The following is a 22,689-nucleotide window of genomic DNA, read 5'->3' on the forward strand; positions in this document are numbered from 1 at the left end:
ATGCTGTTGTGTTACTACGGATGATATTATGAACCCAGACACGATGGAGTTTGATGTTCTGACGTATGTGGAATTTACACAGTATAAAGCATAACTAGTGGTTATTTCCATGCTGGATGACGACTAGTTACCGTTGTAGTAAGCTAGAGGCACTTCCTGGAGTGCGGCTATAGATGGTTTTTATGAACCAAAACAGAGGGGCGTTTGATATTCCCACGTTTTTGTGACTTCCACAACAAGTATAAAGCAGAACTAGTGGTTATTTCTTCCTTAGTGTAAAAGATCGTTATTTTTCCAGAGAGAAGCTACAGAGCTAAGCCACGCCCCTTTGTGGCGGCTCGATTAGTCATGTTGCGTTTGGTGTGAACACTCTTTTTTTGTGGCGCGACACAACTGACACGGTAGACGCGACGTGAAAAATGTTGTCGCGTTCGGTGTGAACGCAGCATAAGTCCTCTAAAGGCTGAATTATACTTCTGCAACTCCAATTCCGGCTGGCCGTGCAGTCGGATTGACGGACCCGTTTTGATTTTTAGTTCCCCTGCGTTTTCCATACGCCAGACCAGCAGGTGGCGCAACGACCGTAGTCGACATGAACCCCGACGTTCACAGATATCTCCCTCCAGGAATTCACCTCCATCTGCGTGTCCTTTTCCCCCGCCAGACGGGTTTTATAAATGCTCATATTTGTGGACCTCTTTAGCCAAACGTTCTTCAACAAGATCCATTGTTCGTGTTCCTCTTATGGCTTTTAAAAACAGCGGTATTATGCTATGAAACCGGAAATGAGACTCAAAAAGGATGCGGTTATCGGACCAATCACAGCCTTCCGGGCTGCGTACGGCTCGCGTCGCTTTGACGGATAGTCAGAAATTTGGGGTGACGCACGCAAGCACGCAAAATGGCCGATTTTACCACGCATGGTCGGCCATGCGTGTCTTGCGTACTTGCATCTCTGGGTAAAACCCGAGTATCAATCAGCCTTAACCCTTGATATATTCTTCAGAACATGGTGTGGACGCACTTTACAACGGAGGAAGCAGTGGCGGAGATTTTGGTGAGTAGCGACGAGAACGACAGCAGAGCTTCAGAGTCTGAAGGATTTGATTCCTGCGACAGAAATGACTATGCAGACAGAAGGGATTCATTTAAAGATGGGTAAGTGTGTTTACTAAACTTTGTTTGGCAATAGTATATTTACATTAGCAAAGTTAACACATTTAGCTCATGCCGTGAGCATAGTTTGTGCTACATCTCCGATATGTGTCCGTAAAACAGCACGTTGCGTAATCGTTATGACCATTGTAACTATTGTTACTATCAGTCAACTTTCTTTCAGTAAACTTGGTACTAAATGCAGTAGTCATTTATTTTACAGCGAGGATTCACACCCACCAGCCCCTCCAGCACAGCCATCTCCACCAGCCCGGGTCTGTTTTCTATTTCTGAACATGTATATTGTTTAAATATATTTGTTCAATGTATAATACATATTTTTATTTAAAAATATATATATTGTAATGGTCATATTTCAGTTTCACACACCCCATGAAGCATTATCTGCAGTATGAAGTCATTTCTCAGTCCCATTTTTATAATTTTGGTCACAATCACTACTTGAACACAGACCTGCTAAATTCTCGAAGCTCATGTCCCGTACTTTGGGGCTCAAAATTATTAATTATATAATATAGAGAGCTGCAATTTTTGATGTAACACATGAATATATATATATATATGTATGTATATATATATATATATATATATATATATATATATATATATATATATATATATATATATATATATATATATATATCATATTATGCAAGTGCCTTCAAAAGGTGAATTTAAAAAATGATGTAAAAGAAAGAAACAGGCCTAATACACTGAAGAGTTAACACACACACGCTAGAATAGTCTTAACAGTTTAGAGGTCTTGATTATTAGCATTTTCATCATCAATATTGTAACAGCCATCATCTCCTCACCAGCAGCCATGCTTTCTGTTAATATGAACATACGGGTGACTGGAGAAACTGAGAGGGAGGGCTGCTGAAGCCATCTGCTCGTGTTGGGGTGGCAACGGTATACAGAGGGTGGACCGTCGGCTGGGTGGCACAGGGCTGAGATCTTTGATTTTTGTTGTAATCAGTATCTGGGTCACTGGCTGGATGACGACGGACACGAGGAAGCTGAATTAGCAAAGCACCCCCTGTGTTGTTCCAGAAGACATGGACCAATAATGTATTTTTTCTTTTAATTTGAAGGACCTTTGGTTAGGTCTTTGTCAGAAACAAATATTTACAGAAAATATAAATAAGCACATGAATAAAAAAAATGATCCAAATGATTTCACTTTGCTTTCTTAAAAGGCTTAACAAATGTCAAAACTGTTTCTAATTCAGATTCAAGTAACACTTTTTTGTAATCTTTGGTCATAAAGACCACAAGGAGTTGAAATACTGTTTTGAGTGGCCTTTAAATTTGAAAAATTGGAAGAGCTGAGTTAGATTGAAGGTTAGCAAAAACATGACAATGTAAAAGTGACTCATTAATGAGTCAATGAAAACAGTAATCGTAATAAATAAATAAAAAAGCCTGACTGATGCGATATGAGAATACAATATGAGAATATGGCTGATAGAGAATACGGAGTGTAAATGATGACAGCGTTGGTTTGTCTTTATTGATATGATCCTTTAGAGCTGCTACTTCCTCCACATCACTCTGTATTAATTTCATGTTTGTGTCAACAATACAAAAAAGTGCATTAGAATATTTGTCAGAAATGTGATGAAAAGTAATCATCAGGTTTTTTGTTATTGTTTTCAGGCATGATATATTCTCTATGTATTCAAAAACCCCTACCAGTCCACCTCAGCCAGTCTCATCAACTCCATTAACAATCAGTGCTCCCTGCTTCTACTCACCTGTGTGTCTGCAGGAGGCGGCCAGGCGACACGCCAGAGAGAAAGCCATAAATCAACACTGGGAACAGGTCCCAACGTGGAGGCCGTAAATCAAGTTTGGGAAAGGCGCCTATCAGCCAACAAGGGTCACCAGCGCCCGCGCATCGATGTCTCAGGGAGTCACGCATCACAGCACTGAGCGGCTGGAGAGGGCGATGAGGTGGTGTGTGTGTGTGTGTGTGTGTGTGTGTGTGTGTGTGTGTTGTGGGGAGAGAACTGTGAGACGATGAGGGAGTCTGGAGAGGGAGGATATGGAGCGCTACCTACAGATGCCAGAGCTGGAATACCAGTTCTAGGTATGAGACCACAACATTCAACACTTCTCAACTAAAAAAAGAGTCCAAAGTAGTGCCATACAATGTTAGATTACACTAATGTTAAGCTTACAACTATATCCACTCTACTGGGGAAAAAAGAACATAGAACCCATTATGGTAGCCCTTTAGAGGCCTATGCTATCAGTACTTATTTTCTGGGGATATTTTGCTCGGCCAGGGGTCAGCTCTGCAGCTCCTCTGTTGCAGCTCTATGAGGCTTTGATAAAAAATATACATATTTTATTTATTTTTTGCACAGTAGACAATCTTTCGAAGGGAACTCTTACCTTGAAGTCATACTGTGTTACTGTAAAGAATAAACATATTAATATTGTTTTAACTAAAATGTTTGTCACATCATGTCACGTTGCTGTCAAGCTAATTATGATTCAATTTAATTTGATTTTAACATGGAAACATTTTTAAATCGCATGTCGTGAGGAGGATAGGTATCAAACCTGCTACCTTGTGAATACAGGACGGACGCTCTACCACATTAGCCCCATATGGACATAGGACTTAACAACCGCATAGTTTTTAATTGACCTCTATGTAGGCGACACATGAATGTATTTTTTCTTCCTAATTAGAGTTTGATATTGTTATAACAGGTAAAATAGCACAACATAAATACAACAACATATATTTGTTGTATATCTAATATGTCTATATATGAAACTTTAGAAGCTATGATATCAATTAGCTTTTGCGGCTGCAGGCACATTTTTTGGGGTGGAAAAAAGGGCTTTGGATATGAAAGGTTGCTGACCCCCATGCTAAACTATTGAGCAGATTAGTGGATCTGAGAGGCCTGGATGATGGGGCAAAACATAATCAGATCTCAAATCTGTACCAACATAACATAAAATATGTGACTGGTACTCAGAGCAGAGAGGGCCGTATTGGAGGGAGCAGCATGACAAAGCAGATTTTCTTTAATACTTAACACACGAGCAAGGCTTCCGCTTAATAAAAAGATAAAACATTTCTCCCCTCGAAGCCCACACCTGTCACCCCCCACCCCCCACATTTCCCAAACACACACCATCCTTTATTTCAAACTCCGGGAGAGATAGATAAAAAGCATTATCTTTAAATTCCAGATTCCCTTGCCCTTTGTCTGTGTGCAGGGGATTTGGCGTCAGCCCAAATGAGATGTAAATTCCAAATTTGTGAGAGGTTAAGAAGAGCGCTCGAATTTAGAGATGGAGGAAAAAAATAACTAAACAAATATATTACAACAAATTACCTCTGATGTGAATTAAGTTAATTGAAAAGACTTTCTCATGTAAGTGGTATTGATGATCTCATGAGGAGGCAGATCATTGTGTGCTCCTCAGCTGCTAGGAGCAGCCTGAGAATGTGTATTGATTGTGAATAATTAAGTACATGACAAGAGGTTTTTCAGAGCCCAGAAAAAGAGCAGCGCTTCCAGGATGCTGACTGCATGTTCACCAATTACCACCACAAAACAGGCATTATCCAGAATGTTAAGTACTCAGGATTTATCAAATCACAGGAATACCAAGTTTCTACATAAAGCAAGCAAAAGTGCCTTTTCTTAGGCCTACAGGGAGGAAATACTGGGGGGACGGGGGATGAGTAGGACTCTTTTTGAATAGAAATCCATTTTGATCTTGGTGCAGCCAGCTGTGGAGCGATTGAAACAGCGCTGGTGAAATGCTCAGCACAAAAGGATGCAATATAAAACACCTGCCATCTTGTGATTGGGGGAAGAAAGGGGGCTCAGGAGGCCCAGGTCTCTATAGGGGTCTTATCACTGACTGCAGGACCGCACACACACACACACACACACACACACACACACACACATAGATACAACTACACACACACACACACACACACACATATACATATACACACACGCACAAATATGCACGCACGTGTGCACGCACACGCACACACACACAATAGAGAGATATACACAAATAAGAAGTAAAACTCTGAAACCTTCAATCCATGCTGTTGGTAATTAACCTGTAAAGTAACATTTACATTGTGCGGGTAAAATCAGTTGGATCCTTGCACGTGAAAAACAAAACAAAAAAACTTCAGAGCGGGACAGCTGCAATTCACCAAATGTGAAAGAACACTCAATGAAGCCAAGATTATGTGGATGATTTTTTCCTAATTATTCATTAGCTTCAACTGCCTCTGGTCCCAGCCCTCTGAATTATTGGCCACATTTCAGCAACTCAAACAAGCCCTCAGGAAGATCAGTGGACATGAAGCCAATTAGGCATAATGCCTTCAGTTGAAATTGCAATAAATGAAAATGTAAAATGATTAGAATACCACAACAAAAAATTGCTTAATTTTAAAATGAAAGAGAGGGAATTTGTTTCACAGTTGGAGTCTTGCCAGCGCTTATCAGAGTGAATGACAATAGGATGCGTTGTGTTATGGTTTACCTTCACTGCAGAAGCGGCCCTTGTATTCAGTTCTGGAGCAGTCACAGACCGGTTCTCCATCCACCACCGAGCATGTACCTCCATTCTCACATGGGTTCACCGTGCACCACCCTTCTGACTCCAGGGGCACATTAAGGCTTCCCAGGAAAAGGGGCTGTGAGATGCCATATTTGAGGTCTTTAATTGAGCCCCTGAAGGGCTGCATGTTTCGCACCGTAGGCAGTGTGAGCGCACCTTTGCGGATATCCTGAGGCACTCCACCCAGGAATAGATCGCTGACTATTTTCATGAACTGACGCTGCGGCCGCACCTCATCTGCTTTGGCCTGGCCATCCAGTACCAGCACTGTGCGCAGGTTATACCTGCTCACACTGGAAAAGTGCCAACTGCTGTCATCCACCCGTCTGTCAGACACAACTGTGGTTTCAGCGCAGTCGATGCTGAAACTAAGCTGCAGTCGGCCCTCCACCACCGACAGCTGGAGAAAGTCACAGTAGCCGCCATCGTCAAAGTACATCAGTAGCGCCTCCGAGGCCTCCGTCTTGAACTGGAAGCTGAGGTCACCGCGGGTGCTGGCGTCCCAGCGGAGGTAGCGTGCCCACTGACCTGGTGTGCCTAAAAATTCCAGTCCCAGACATGCACTGAGGAATACTTGCAGAGTGATAGAAAAACGTACAAGTCCCATAGCTGCAAAAAATGTGTTAATCCAAGGTGTCTGAGGGAAAGTCAATCAGATTAACATTTTAGGCTTGTCAGACTGAATTTCAGGGATCCAAAGTTGTATCAACAATATGTGCAGAGATATATTCTGATAAATTCTTATAAAAATATGTTTTCAAAGGGAAAAGGGCAGTAGCAGGAGAACAGTCGTTGTGGGAACAGTCTTAGGGTCAGTAGCCTGTAGTTGCGGTGGTCGTATAGAGGAAGTGATGTTTTCGTCCGTAGGGTTGAAGAGAGGACCAGCAGAACAGATGCTATCAAGACTCGTGGTGCAAGGTCTGATAGAATGGACTTCTCTGAGAGGAGAGATGAATTTCTTCCTTCATGTTGTTTATTGGGAAACGGAGCTGACAAGGGATCCACTGGCCTCTCTTACTTCCATCACTGTCAGAAAAAGAGAGGCAGAGTGTTACAATTCAATTCAGTTTATTTTGTATCGTCCAAAATCACAAATTACAAACTCTCCTCACAGGGCTTTACAATCTGTACACATAGACATGCTCTGTCCCTGGACCTCACATCAGTTCAGGAACAACTCCCCAAAAAACAGAAAAAAACATTTCATGGGGAGAAAAGGGAATAAACTTTCAGGAGAGCAACAGAGGAGGATCCTCTATCAGGTTGGATAGATGCAATAGATGTCATGTGTATTGAATGTGTATTGACCACACGATGGGTCCATCAGCATTGATTTTACTGCAGCACATATCCTGAGGGGCATCCTTGCTTTAAATCTCATGACAGCAGCACAGGACATGCAGGTGTACAATTTAATTAAGTTACATAAGTGCAGTTTCCCTAAGAGTAAAAAAGAAAGCCAAAAACAAAACCACTGTCATTATAGTTACCTGTGGTTTGTATCTGGTACTTGGTAGTATAAAGTAACTCAGCACATTTACCCAAGTACTGAGTATTAACTTGAGCTTCCCTCACAGGGGGGGCAACTGCCTGGGCCTACCAGTTATACATGATGTTTATATACTATGTATACAGTGTCACCACAATGTGCTTAATGTACCATCATGTCGGTTCACAGTTGTACTTACGTCATTATACTCTGTGGGCTACTTGTGTTATTACTATTATAGATGCAGTCACATGTAGGCATTTAAATATTATTGTTTTGGTTTATTTTAACATTCAAACTCTTATACCATAAAATCTATACTGCATATACTGTCTATACTGACAGTTTCATTCATATAATACATATTTTATCAGTTGATATATTTTGTCGTAAATCCAATATGACCCCCGACAATAAAATGAGAGGGCTGCTGTCTGAAGAAACGGCATTACTATTTCTACAGGGAATTCAGGAATGGGTAAGTTAAAACCTATAAAAGAAAAACTTCCAATAAATACTTCTAATGTCTCCTGTGCAAAACCCAGTGAGGATGACAACGAGAATAATGGAACAATGGAACAATATGGAAATAAGTTAATGTAGTCGAAAGCCCAGTGAAAATGTATCTAAAGCCAGCTAAATCTTTCATGAAATAGTATGGCAAGTAACTTGTCACAGACATATCAGTGTCCACCAGTGGCTGGCTGTGCTTTTCGGCCATAGGCCTTCACTGTAGTCCACATCACGGCCGGACTGGGGGAAAAAAAAGTGTCACACCCGACCCGCAGAGCCGCTCCACCGTATGACGCAAAAAAAAGAGGAAACTCTGCAGTTGAACAATGTGCGAGGCCTGACCGAAGCCTCTTCATCCACCAGCGTGGACGGCCACAGCGCTGAGCGGCACACAGCTACTGCACCTTGGAGGGCAGAGCTGCGCCGGTCTAACCAGCAGCAGCGCTGTGTATGATTAAATATGACTGCACATGTAAAAAATAAGTTACAAAGCCAGCATTTCACTCACCACATTTCCGAAATCCTCTGTGTGAAAGGCGTCATCAGTACACAAGCAAGTCATAATCCAGCAGCTTTTTGATTCTAGGTTAAAGATAGAAGCTTCTAGACTTTTCTTGAACGTCCTCCGTGAGAAAGGCATTGCCAGTAATTCAACCACCAAGTCTACTTCAGTCAGAGAGTATAAAACTATAAAAAATGTAATTCCTATCTTCCTACTGAGTTCAACCACCTAGTTTTCTGGTAGACAGAAGTCACGGTGCCCCACTGACCAATCACAGCGCATGTTAATGGTCTTGCGGGCCCTGTGACCAATCACACGTCTAGGGTCTCAAGAAGGCTCTTCGATGTATTTTAACCAGGCTACTCTTATGCTGTGTTCACACAGAACGCGACAAAATTTGGTCGAGCGACCAGATTACATGCAAAGTCAATGCACAGCTGCGTTGGAGCTGCGTAGACGCAAATTTTCAGGCGAGCAACGCGACAGATGCGTTTGAGGCGACACGAACAGCGAGTTTGCCACAGGGCGAACAGCGCGTTGAAATTTCCTAACTCCGGGGACAAAAACGCCTGAGTCATAGTTGCGTCAGCCAATCTGCGTTGAGATGTTCCGCTCGTCACCGCCGTCCTGTTGTTGAATCAAACTTCTGCCGGTGATAGCAATGATAGCAGCCGTCATTCAGACGCTGTTGTGGGACTCTGGATAATAATATGAACCCAGACACGATGGAGTTTGATGTTCCCACGTTTTTGTGACTTCCACAACAAGTATAAAACAGAACTAGTGTTTTTTTTTTCTCCAGTTTATAGCGTAAAAGATCGTTATTTTCCCAGGAAGAAGCTACAGAGATAAGCCAGGCCCCCCTTGTGGCGGCTCGATTAGTCATGCTACGTTTAGTGTGAACACCCTTTTTTTGTCGCGCGACACAACTGATACGGTAGACGCAAAAAATGTTGTCGCGTTCGATGTGAACACAGAATTACATTTTTACTTTGAAGGCGATTAATTTAGGTCCTCCCTCGCGCTTCCGTAGCATTATTGGAATATTTGCCGACTTGAGCCAGACGTGAAAGCACGTATTGTTCTGTAGATTATGTCCTCAACAAGCACCGCGCGAACGAGTCGCCTCTCAAAGCTTCACAAGCGGTCACCGGCAGCCTCACGCTGCAAGCTCCGCGTCCCGGATTGAATATTAATCACGCATGCGCAAAGCCGCCGCTGAAACCTGTTAGATGTCCTTCAAGACAACACAGACTGGACTTTTCTCACTGAGTAAGAAAAACTGAACCGAAAACATGAAAAGCACTTATTGCTTTTGTATAAAGTGAATCAATTGCTGGTCTTTAACATCTTTAAGGTAAGCAACAGACTGAACATGGACCAAAGAAGGAGTGGAAAAAATATTTATAAACTCTATATGTGTGTATGTCAACTTGCTGTTGCTCCAGAGTGCTGTTGTATTGTTCTGATAAGATTACTTTAAAATAAAAGCTGCAATACACTAGTTTTTACTCCATTCTTGAATTTGGTGCATAATGCGATTAATCGCAGAAAAATCATGTATATCTATATATATATCTATAGATAGATATATAGATATATATATATAGAGAGAGAGAGAGAGAGAGAGAGAGATAGATATATATAGATATCTATATAGATATATATATATATATATATATATATATATATATATATATATCTATGTATATCTATCTATCTATATAGATAGATAGATATCTATCTATAGATATCTATAGATAGATATCTATCTATAGATATCTATAGATAGATATATGTCATTATTAATTTAGGTAGATATTTTTTGACTTGGTCACAATATAAATGGTTTTACATCTATCAAAGTCAGTCTTCATTTTGTTGATTAATTTAGAGAAATCCCTAATATATAAGCTCTCAAATTTACAGGTGTTTTACATGCCAAGATATTTGAATTCAGACTCTCTCACTTGTGGAAAGGCAGCTGCATTCCCAGCGTCTTTATTGCCAAATAGTTAAAGGGGAAGCATTTATATCCTGAGAAATTGTCCCAAATTGCATCAGGATTTCAAATAGTGTGAGGACCAATTCCACCGGGTCTGAAATATAAACTAATAAATCATCAGCATATGGCGATTATCTGTGCTCCATCAGAAGTTGGTCGATAAGATCCACATTCATTTGCATCTTTCCCAGGGTTTAACAGAGCAATTGATGCATTTTTCAGGCTTTGTGGCAGACCTCGGGTTAAAGAATCATTGAATATATCAAGCAAAAGAGGTAATAGTTTATCTGAGAATTCCATAAAAATTTCAACGGGGAAACCATCTGGCCCAGGTGCTCTGCCGCTTTGTATAGCTTTAATTGATCCCAGTATTTCACTTGTATTCAATGGTTGGTCTGTCACAGGAAGCTCGGAGAGTGAGGACCTAAATGCCCATGCAACAGTTCAAAGTAAACAAGGAACAACGAAACAGGTGGACACAATGAGGGCAACACAAGTGATGGGAATACACAATCAGGAACCAGGTAGACAGGCAATCACAGACAATAACAAGGGCAGGAAGTGCAGAGACACAAGAGGATGCAAGACTACAAAATGAAACAGAAAACTCAAATCATGACATGGTTTAGTTTCCTTTCTTGGCCGTCATCAATATTCAGAAATATAAGACCCTCAAGGAACTTTTCCATGTCTGTGTTGTTGGGTGGGCTTTCTGGTTTATAAACATTAGAGTAATAATCCCTGAAGGCATCATTAATTTCAGATGGAATTACTGTCACATCATCAGATACGTTTTTAATTTGTGATATTTGCTGAGAGGTAGATTTAACTTTGAGTTGGTGCACGAGCAATCTCCCTGCTTTCTCACCATGTTCTTTACTGGAATCTACGAGCGTGTGGACAGTAAGTCATACTCCTTTTGTAAGTTAGGCAACTATGAAAAGGCTATGATTTTGCCCCTTATGAGCGCTTTAAGAATCTACCACAGAAGAGAAGGGGATACGTTGTGTTTTTGGTGATTCATAATAAACTCATCAATGACTCTGTTTAGCAATTCACAAAATGTCTTATTCCCAAGCAGAAGAGAGTTAAACCTAAATACAGATCGGGGTTTCTGTAGGAGATTAAATGATAAATCTAGAATTACTGGTGCATGGTCAGACTCTATTGCAGAGTATTCTGTATTCGCCACTGATGGAAGGAGGGTTTTATCAATAAAAAAAATCTTTTCGAGAGTAGAATTAGTGGGTATGTGAGTAGAAAGAAAAAGTCTTATCGGTGGGGTTCAGATAACCTCCAGGGATCCAGACGTCCGACCGGATCCATAAAAGGCAACAAGGTTTTTGCCATTTTTGAAGGTGGTTTTAAAGTGGCGGGCCGTGGATTCGGTACCTACGCGGACAGCCACGTACATCTCACCACTCGTGTACCTGTTTATATGACAGTGATCATGACTTTGTTAGCCGGTTATCCGTCAGTCGTAAGGCTTTTGCTTCTTCCGGGGTGTCGAAGTTGACAGTTTCTAGTTCAAAGGTGACGCGCAGGAGGGCCGGGTATAGCAGTCCAAAGCAGACTCCTTTTCTGTAAAGTTCTTGCATAATATCTTTGAAAGACGCTCTCTTTTTGGCAAGGGAAGCGCTCATGTCCTGGTACACTCTCAAAGTCCCATTGCGAAACTTAAATTTGTGTTTCATGGCCCGTCTTAGTATTTTGCCCTTAACCGAGGAGTTGTGAAAGCACACAATAAAAGATCTGGACTTGGTGGACCCTCGTTCTGGAACCGGTCCAGTCCAATGTGTACGATCAATCAGCGGAGAAGTGAACGCCGCCGTCTCCATTAGCATGTCCGCAAGAAACTGCTTCAGTTCCCTGCCAGTTTGGTTGCCTTCTGGTACATTCAAGATGCGCGGGTTGGATCTTCGGGGCCTGTTTTCCAGGTACTCCACACGATCGTAGAGAAGTTAATTCTGGGACTGCAAGGATTTAATGGTCGCTTCCGCCAAAGTGAGCTTTTGCAGTAACTAAGATGAAGGAGTAGGGCTTGCAGCCATTTTAGCTTGCGCTAACTTTCAAGCCAGCAAAGTAGTAGTACAAGTTGCCTGGGTTTGTGAGCCTTGTTGTTTGTCATTTCAATGTCATTTTGTCATCCATTAGTTGTTTTCCGAGCAGGTTTAAAAACTTGCCGTATGGTTGCATAACTCTCTGGCAACATCAACCGAAAAAGGCTTTGTATACCCTGATCTCATCTCTGAGGTGACAAATGCTGAGGATTAATCAGCACAGCTGTTTTTCTCTACTTTAATAGACCTGATAAGTATACTGCGAAAGAGTGGGTTATGGTGAATGATGTGAATAATTTTGGTGCCATCCTTTTGCCATATCGCAAATGCAAGGCTGCATATAGAGTGAATATTCCTTACTACTTGACTTACATAATATAATAACTTAAATAGACAAAAAGCAAGGATTCTTTGTCTGTCCATCTAAAAATAAAGTTTTGTTATTTTATAATATTATTAGATATTGTATTCATAATACTGTAAAAAAAAAAAAAAAAAAAAACGGCAGCTCAACTGACGCCACACTGAACTGCTTGTGAATGTCAGTATCAATCGAACATCTAATACTTATGGATAAAACTTAATTTAACCAAGAAATACGGCTTCAGAGATGGAATTACTGACTCTCATCCCGACCGCTTCACACTTGACAGCAAACAGGCCCAGTGTGGTCTGAAAGTCACAATCTGAAGGACCCATCAGAACCACATAATCTGCAAAGAGCAACACAATGCTGAGGTCACTCTACTCCCCGGCTGCTCCATGAAATCTTGTCCATGTAAGGGATTGGTGACAAGGGACAACCCTGCTGGAGGCCAACATGCACAAAAAACATGTTTGGCTTTATGCCGATGTTACGGACATAGCTCTCACGCAAGTAAGTTGACTACATCAGCAACTTCTGCCATTCGTAAAAATGGATCTTATCTTAGTGTTGAAACTCTGCTACTGCATGGAGGACATTTTAGTTGGGTCAGGAGCTCCTTAATGTGCTCTTTTCATCCCTCGACAATATCCCAAGTCCAGGTCCGCAGTTCTTTTACCCTGCTGAAGACAGCAAAGTCCAGCTTTCCACTTATGAGTCGTCTAACAGTTTGCCAACCAAAAGTCCTCACTAGTCTGATAATTCCTCCCACACCCAACAGCTGTAGCTGCAACCCACAATGGAAGCTTTTGACATTGCTCACTCAGATTCCATGACCCTAGCGTCCCCGAGAAATACGGAAAAGTCTTCCAGAGTTGGTAGCGAAAAACCTCTTAGACAGGGGCCGCAGCCAGACGGTACCAGTTTCCCTAAGTCTACTGCATGGATTCATTTGTAATATACAGTTAGAAAAGCAGGATGGAAGTGAGTCTCTGCCACAAATAGGAGATGGAAATATATTTTTCGAAATCATAATTTATATTATTATTGACATGTACAAATCTCATACGGTCACAACAGTAGTTTTGAACAGTAGGTCAACACTACTACCACTGATGACTATCACTGTCGTGTCATTGACTCTCTGGAATAAAAACTGTGCCTCCATTCTGGATTTTATTGCTCCTATTAAACTTCAGTAACATAAACCAAATGCTTCTGTTAGGAGTCACTGAAAATACATTTTCTAAATGAGATCACAGATGTCAGAGCTTATTTTGAGAGCTCAACCGGCTCAAGATATCTGTTATAGCCTCAGTTTTCTCTCATTTTGTAGAAATCTGAAAGAATTAGTAAAAAGGCATGAAATCAACAACTTGCACTCTAGTTGTAATCCCAAAACATCTTTTAAAGAGCTCACCGGCACTGTGGGAACCCCCATTATCATAAATAGCTCATTAGTCACTGCAAACGTTCCGTCAAGTGTTTAACATGCTGTTATACAATCCCTTAAAAGAATCTGGCCTTGACCCTGTGGCCCATCTGTAAATTGCTATTTTCATCAAAAGTTCTAGAAAAGGAAAAAAAAAAACACACAAAAAAATCCTTTTTAAAATAACAACGGCATTTTAGATAAATTCTAATCAGGCTTTTGTTTTTTTTCTCCACACAATACAGAGACAGCTCACATAAAACAGACTAATGACCCTCTTTTAAAAGTAAATGCAGTACTCTGTTTTATTTACGCTCTTCTTGATTTCAATGTGGCCTTCGACATAATAGATTATGACATTATTTTTAACTTTTAGAGGGTTTTCGTCAGTATAACATGTCCTGTTTACAACTGGCACATTACAGGCACAGTCCCACAAGGTTATATTGTGGGTCCAGTCCTCTCACTTTGCATGCTTCCACTGGGTCACACAAAAACATAACATCGTCGTCTTACTGTTATGCAAATGAGACCTAGCTGTATTTGTCCAGCATTCCTAATGGCTCAAATAGCCTCATGGCCCTGCATAATTGCCTAAATGAATTAAAAGAGTGGATGTATGAAAACTAGCCACAGCTACACAACAAGCAAACAGAGGTTTTACTGATTGGTCCAACCTGCACTATCTGGGCTCCTTATGCCAGACACCTCAAACCTGCGAGTCCTATTTGACTCCAACCTTACTTTAAGAAGGTCATATGTGCATTTTTTTAAAGACTTCCTTATTGCAACTCCTTATATTACTGTCTCAGTCAAGTGCAGGATAACCATCTGACTTTATCTGAAATAAGGTGCTGAAAGTATCAAAAAGCTTAAACTGGTAGAATAATAGATATAGAATAGATATCCGCACTATAATTGTGCAGATACCCATTCCTGCCTCAGTCAAAAACAACTTCCTTGGCTAAGCTGGTTCAGAATTCTGCTAGCAGCCTTTTCATGCCCATTAACTAAATGTAATACATCACACCTTTCCTCACATCTTTGCACTGGTTCCCCTACACTTTAGAAATCACTTTGGACTAGCCCAAGAGGACAGAATGGATCTCTTAACATCTGACAATTGCTGGTCAGCTACTTCTTGCTTTTTCAAGGTCCGATTCTCTGAGCAGAGGTATTTCTTATGTCAGACTCTGGACTGGCTTTAGGATGCATTCTTAAAAGGTCCAAAATGAAATGCGTCTGGCCAAGTTTGTTTATGGTCCTATGCGTATCGGTAATATTTCTGTCTATAAAAAGGTATATGAATTCATATTTTAATCCATCTTTAGCAACAATGTTGTTTGTTTCCAGCAAAAAGCCACAAGGAATGCTTTCAGAACATAACCAGCTGTTATATTGATAAGGGAATACATTTATTTTACCATATTGATAAGGGAATACATTTATTTCACTGCTCCATAACAGCTGCTAGTTTGACAACTCTTAAAATGTAAACTTGATGCATATTTAAAAGCAATCTTAAAGAACAGCATGTAGGTCTGACGAAGGACACGTGGAACTCAAAGTTAAATTTATTTAATTGAATCAATATTATCTTTGATAAATACCAATAGACTAATCAATTTTCTCATTTGTATTTTTTTTAGCTGCAATACCAACAGAAGTCCGGACAGGCATCAACACATCTCCAAAATGGAAAGAAGAAAACTACCCAATAGCAGAAACAGCAGCCAAGCTTCTATTTGTCCTCATAGATGGAAACACACTACTCACTTTATATTTGTTGCAGCATTTTGAACGTGGGCTTAAAGTTCCCTGGGTTGTGGAATTGAGAAAATGATCACATAAATAATCAAAATTAGACGACCATGTAATAATTGTCACAGACATGGAAACAGGCATGTGTAGTTTTTAGAATATTCACTCAAACATTAGATTTAATCTCAATATATTTTAGATAGTTTCTTAGCAACACAGACATCATGACTATATAAATCATTAACCAGCTTTATATTATAAAGCATTGGCCATGCAGGTGTTTTGTCAGCCTTCATCGTTCAGTTAACGTATCTTCTCTTTGCTACATTCTACATCTTTCTGCAGATGTCTTCATCACGGTGAAGCTCTAAACTCTAAAGCTATAGCAATTCCATCATTTTGCAATATAAAAAAACGTATGATTTATTGAAAATCTAGGCAACTGTGTACAATTATTTATTCAATTGGCCATTCATAATGATAATATTACCCATAATGTGATACAGCCCCATACTGGGGTGCAATAGAAACATATTTAATGGTCAGTATAAACTAATTTGGGAATGGTCCTGTGTGTTACTGTCTATTTATACTCCAATCTATTAATAATGCATTCTTAATTAAATATAACTATTTTAAAAAAATAGCCTTTATGGGTTTGTACATATAGTATACAAAATACTAATAGTATACATATTAGAAATGTATCTCCTCCAACAAACAATTTAGACCATAAGCTTGTCACCAGAACCTTCTCATCAGTTCCTCTTGTACTAAGAACCTCATCAATTGTCATGTTCATATTTTATTCTTTCTTTTATTTTATGAAATACTGACCATTATTACACCCACCTATATATATATATATATATATATATATATATATATATATATATATATATATATATATATATATATATATATATACATACATACATATGCCAGGTGGGATTGGTTTATTTTCAAACATAACTCTTTTGGTATTCTCTTCAACAATTAAAGAAATATATATTTTACAGTTTTCAACTGTGCTTAATTGTAAAGCCAAAAGTGCTGAAAAAGTTGAAAATATCAATTTTCTGCTGCCTCAGTCCAAAAATGATACGTGGATTAGCCTTTAAAATCTCATATCAGCCAAACTTATGTTGATACATTTTGTATTGGTGTTACTGGTGTTTCTTTGCGGCTGAGGCAGTATTTTCCCAACAGTCCTGCATTATGTATATTTAGTATTTTCAATTGATCGTTTCAGCTAATATGAATCACTATCTGAGCGCACAACAGGCTCTTGTCTTTCTGTTTGTTCACACTTAAAGTATAAACACTGCACTTGTGTTTACAAACGCAGACTTATTCTGACATTATCTGTCTGAGAGTGTGTGTGTGTGTGTGTGTGTGTGTGTGTGTGTGTGTGTGTGTGTGTGTGTGCGTGTGTGTCTTTTGTGGCCGTGTGGGGAGCATCAGGGGTTAAAAGGCTAAACGGCACGGATCATTGTTCTCGTTGAAAGGCTCCTTTGACGAACCCCACAGGGACGAGTCCACACACACACACTGACAAAAGGCAGCCGCACATTGGATCCTATTAACAGGACACAGACTGGGACGGAGGGCGTGTGTGTGTGTAAATGCAAATAAAAGCAGCCCGCCGGTAGGCCCATTGCGTTTAAATGGACGCCACTTGCCAGCAATTTTACAGCAGGTGCCCTGATCACACACTCGTCTCACAAAAACACACAAGCAGGGGCGCTGTCCAGACACACTGACAAAATGTCCTCCACAGCTTGCAGATGATATCTCAAAAAGGACAGGCTGCAATGTTTCTGATTTGCTGAAATCGTTCTGTGTGAGGCCAATGCATGAACACACGGCCGCCGCATTGACGTCCCTCAACAAATTCACAGAGGTGCCATTTTCTTTTGCCGGTCTTTGTTGCTGCAGGAAACATTTGACCAGGATATGCAACATGACAGTGAGGGGAGGAGAGACAGCAGAAGGTAGATTATAGAGACTGATGTTCCACCTCATTTACTCTTACTCACGCGTCGCATCTAACACCCAGCTCCACTCTTCGTCTTTTCTCTTCATCACAATTCAGCCACAAACCTTTTGTAGGTAATAGAACTGCAGGTACCCACCATCTTAGGTGAGTATCTCTTCAATGTAAGGCGGAGCTAAGAGGATATGAACAACATTCTCATGCATGATTCAATCAATGTATTATAATGCTGTGATATAGTAAAGGCTCAGGAGACTCGCTTTATGGATAAATACAAGACAGGACTACAACAAAGTCTACAAGGGCATCAGGCACCCGGAGATTTTAAATACACTGATGATCTCTGTAACATGTAGTTAGTCTGGACAAAAGCATCTCGGCAACATGCAAAAGACAAGATGGCCTTCATGAGCATAAGGACAGTAATACAGAGACTGGGTTGTTTTTTTTAAATGAAATAAATCAGAGAAATTATCCTAATATTATCACTATTTTTATATATGTCCACATTTTTGTATTGACCCTTTCTCTGCATGTGCTGCTCATTTTTAAACAGAGAAATAGAAACAGACGTATAAAAAGCCGTGCATTGGAAGTGAAAGATGAAGGGTGTGTGTGTTGTTCTCCAGCTACTCTGCAGGCAGGACACGCCTTCTCTGGGCTCCGTGGTTCTGCTGCAGCACCCTTCATGGCATTACATCACCCAGTTAGATTGCGCGCGTGCACGCGCACACCACACACACCACAGCGTGGATATAGCTCCATCACTACTCAGAGAACACACCCACAAACACCTCATCCCCAGCAGGTTAGAGAACATCACGTTGTGCCATTTACTTGTTTTATTATGACTGATTGGCTTTTCTTTTCTTTTCTTCACAATACTGAAACTGGTCCATCAGCAGAAATGCTGATAATAATAATATAATCATATAAATGATTGCATGCCTGCAGGTCTGGATTAATCAGAAATATTTACCGAAGAGGGAGAATCATTTTTCTTTTCCCTTTTATTTATAGTTGAACATCTTATTTAAAATGGTGACTGTAAAGATGGCACGACAGATATTTTAATATGGAAGATAAATATTCATGATCCAGCAATGTCACACACTATTAATACCTTTAAAAATAAAAAATAAAAACGGCAAGGAGTGAGACAGTCTAACGCAGGAACAGAGCGGATAAAGACAGAGTCTCAACATCTTGGCTCCTGCGCCTGGACGGACACGTCAGCCTGACTGCCTGCCTCTACCGGGAGGAACATTACACCCAGAGCGGGTTCACGCTTTGATCAAAATACGCAGCGTCCATGTCGGAGACCCGAAGAGGATCAGTGTAAAAAAAAAAAGCCCATTTAATATAGCGACTAGGCATTTACAAATGCTATTTAATCCAGTCAGATTTCATTAAACTCCGATCAAATTTTTTTTTAAATGACGAACAAATAATTAACGATCGTTTAAACCAAAGGAAAGCACACATTGTTTTCTTTCTCGAAACATATGACATGGAAGTGTTTTGTTGCAGATGAGCAGGATGAGGCCCGTTGGGCCTGTGCGGGAAGAAGCGCCTCTCTGCGGGCGCGCCCGTTCTGGAGCCGAGGTAGCGATGCATGCACAATATCATCAAATCATATTAACTCTTAAAATCCTGCACATCAAAAAATGTGTGCTGCATCGATGAATACAAACTAGAATGATCTGTCACTCAGCACATATTTAGCCTCAGCTCCCACGGTTCTACACAGCTCCAGTAGAGCGGAGGCCGAGCCGCAGCTCAGGAGCAGCGACATGGCGCACTGTTTTGTGGCGCACCGTTTTGTGGCGCACTCTGCATGTGGCGCACCGAGTATGGCGCACACTACATAGGGCGCACTGCATATAGCGCACTGCATAAGGCCGCAATGAAGAGACCTGATCTGCTGCATCACCAGCGCGTTCATTCGTCGCAGTGAAGCCTAAATAATAATAATAAAAAAGGCAGAGCTCAACGAGATATTAAAATCCCGCGCGGGTCTGAGGCCCAACTGGCTTTAAACCCGCGTATCAGAGAGTGGATTGGGTCCCGCTGAGTGGGCAGACCCACATGAGCAGAACCCCCAGTCCTCCTGCGGACCGCGACGCCATTCGATCCGACGGAAAGAATGCAGATCATAATTATGCTTTCCTAAAATGTTCTTCACACTCCATCATTCAAACGACACCTTTTCAAAAATACTAACGGCTCGGTAGAATTTATTTCGATATTTCGAGGCCATGTCGTTTAAGATAATCATTTTAAACCAGGTGGTTGTATTTGATGGAGTTCATGAAATATCGAAAACAGAGACACCCGTTGGACTCGCCAGTAAAAAAACAAAAAAAAAACAGCAACTGGGTTGAGGAACCTGGACCCGGAGGATGATGGAGGAATGTGAAGGTCTCGCTGCTGGTGCTGAGCCTCGCTCCCACAGAAGGTCACGCGTCACACGGCTGGTCTAAAGCTCCAGGTCCACCAACAAGCACCTGGGCTGCCCGGAGGCTCCGCTGCGTGGCGGGCACGCGAACACGAAGCTGCTCGAGAACAATGTGACACTGGACACCTGGCGTGATGCTATTTATTATTCATCATCCTAAACAAGGTGAAGGAAATCTGCTTCGTGGTTCAGGTCTGTTTTACAGGGTTATGCTCTTCCTATTTGATAGACACGCGTGGTCGTGTGCCAAAGATGAAATAGAAATAAAATAAAAATGGATCATTCATATAGAAAGCATCGCCTCAGGGAGGAGTTGACGTGTGTCATTCTAACCGCCTGCCGCGGGCAATGGAGAGGCCAACGTCGCACATATTCCCATTTCCAATCCCTCAAACGCGCTTTTCCTTCAAGGAGACTCGTGCCTGCTCCACTCCGCCATGTCCAACGCTCCATGGCGCACACGCCGGAAAAAGTGTCCTGTACGGTGTCAAGTTCCACGGTACCTGTCTGGAGGAAACCTGCCTGTTTTCTTGCTATGTTCCGTGGGACTTGCTCCCGCGTCTCTGTATTAATGCAACACGACAGGTAGGGAGGAGACGGCGTACTGACCTTAGTCAAGCATTTCTCCGGAGTATCCAACTGTTCAAAGGCAGCTATAAAGTCCTCAGCCGTAGTTTTTAAATCCAGGATCCCGTTAAAAGCAGCAGTGAGCGCGAGCTGGTACCGGGCGGTTCTCGCTCCTTACAGGTGCACCACGCGCACAGGCGGCCGTTAGCTCTGTGCGACTCACAGCAGCTGCCGACAAGAGGCGCGCGCACGCACACACGGGCTACTCGGGTCCGCCCTCTACTCAGCATACGGCATTAAAGGCGTAGCGGCTCGTAGATCCTACGCACGCCCGTACAGACAGACAGACAGACACACACACACACACACACACACACACACACACACACACACACACACACACACACACACACACACACACACGAACGAACAGACACACACACACGAACAGACATACACACAAAGACAAGCACGCGCGCGCGCGCGCGCACACACACACACACACACACACACACACACACACACACGTGACTGTGTCAGTGCACTTCAGGCTCTTATAAAACAGAAGGTCTCATGATTTGTGCAGAGAGGGTCAGTTTATGAGTTTATTTCAGAGCTCAAAATAAGAAATCAACACAGAATCATGCAACCAAAAGGTCAACTGGGAGGATCTGAAAGGTTAAAATCACAAGAGCCATCAGAAAGTTGAAGCATGATGTTATTGTCAGTGAAGGGCAGGAGACCAGCAGACTCAGGAAGGAGACATGGAGGATGAATCCTGCACTGACCACACACTGTCACTGGAACACAACAAACCATCCTTTATGTCCATATTGTGTGTACGACTTTGATTTCCCATTTCTGTCCTCATAATCAAAGGCTTTTTCAGAGATAAACATATAAATGTATTATATTAATAATTGAAAACATTTTATAAATGAAGATATATAGATTGTTCTCTTTTGATTTGCTCTTTAATTGCCTTTGTCAATTCCATAATTTAATTATTTATTTGCTCATATAACATTTTCCTTAATGTAATTATGTACACTCATATATCGTCTTTTTGTCATTTATTTGTTGATTTTGTATCTTTGTTTTATTTTTTAAATGTATGTATTTTTTTCTGGATTAATTTACTAATGTATTATTTTTACATTGCATATTTCATTGTATTTTGTTTTTCTTTATCATGTATTTTTTTCTTTATCCATTACTTTAAGCATGTCCTCATTATTATACAAATAAGGGGTCCTCTGAGAAATGCAGGCCGATCTATAAATAAACAACATTAAGTGTACATTCTTTAGGATTGTTTATAGCTGTTATATTGTCATAAGACTTGTTATTGTTATAATAACTAAATCGCTTGATTAATAGAATAAACCAGATTATTTTGGTTTTCCAGATTCAGTTTATTATTCTATATCCACTACTGCTGTTATTATAAGTAATCATTTGTTAATAGTACTTATGCTATTATTACTGCTATTATTACTATATGTGTCATATGGATTGATTGTGTTATACAATGTAGTGAGTCAAGGGTTTGGGACCAATCAAACATAAAATGATTGGGCTCAAGAGCAACAAGGTAAGAATAAAAGTAGCCTAGTTTCCTGTCTTACTCAATGTGCCAATATGATGTGACTCTTCAGAAGTTAACGTTTAGATTAGATCCTCCCCCAGTAACATGATTTGATTCTAGTAAGTAATCAGTATCTTGTTCAATTTTACTTTTTT

At 40.9% G+C, this 22,689-nt stretch overlaps 1 protein-coding gene across 9 annotated transcripts in view; it reads right to left on the reverse strand.

Annotated features, from left to right (window-relative positions):
• The window catches only part of nrxn3a (neurexin 3a), a 125,299-nt gene extending 104,120 nt beyond the window's left edge, over window positions 1-21,179 (reverse strand). For all 9 annotated transcript variants that reach the window (XR_011079371.1, XR_011079370.1, XR_011079368.1 and 6 more), the window contains exons 1-2: window positions 20,989-21,179; window positions 5,722-6,825 (exon numbers count right to left, since the gene is read on the reverse strand). Coding sequence is in view for 5 of the 9 variants with exons in the window: in XM_068595467.1 (XP_068451568.1) it covers window positions 5,722-6,406 (685 nt within the window). In the remaining 4 variants the exon portion in view is untranslated. The remainder of the gene's footprint in view (window positions 1-5,721; window positions 6,826-20,988) is intronic.
• Between the last annotated feature and the right edge of the window lie 1,510 nt (window positions 21,180-22,689).

The sequence above is a fragment of the Clinocottus analis genome, unplaced genomic scaffold (assembly GCF_023055335.1).
Source record: "Clinocottus analis isolate CAN_PGR_092001 unplaced genomic scaffold, fCliAna1.0.p SCAF_30, whole genome shotgun sequence".
NCBI classification, from domain to species: Eukaryota; Metazoa; Chordata; class Actinopteri; order Perciformes; family Cottidae; genus Clinocottus; species Clinocottus analis.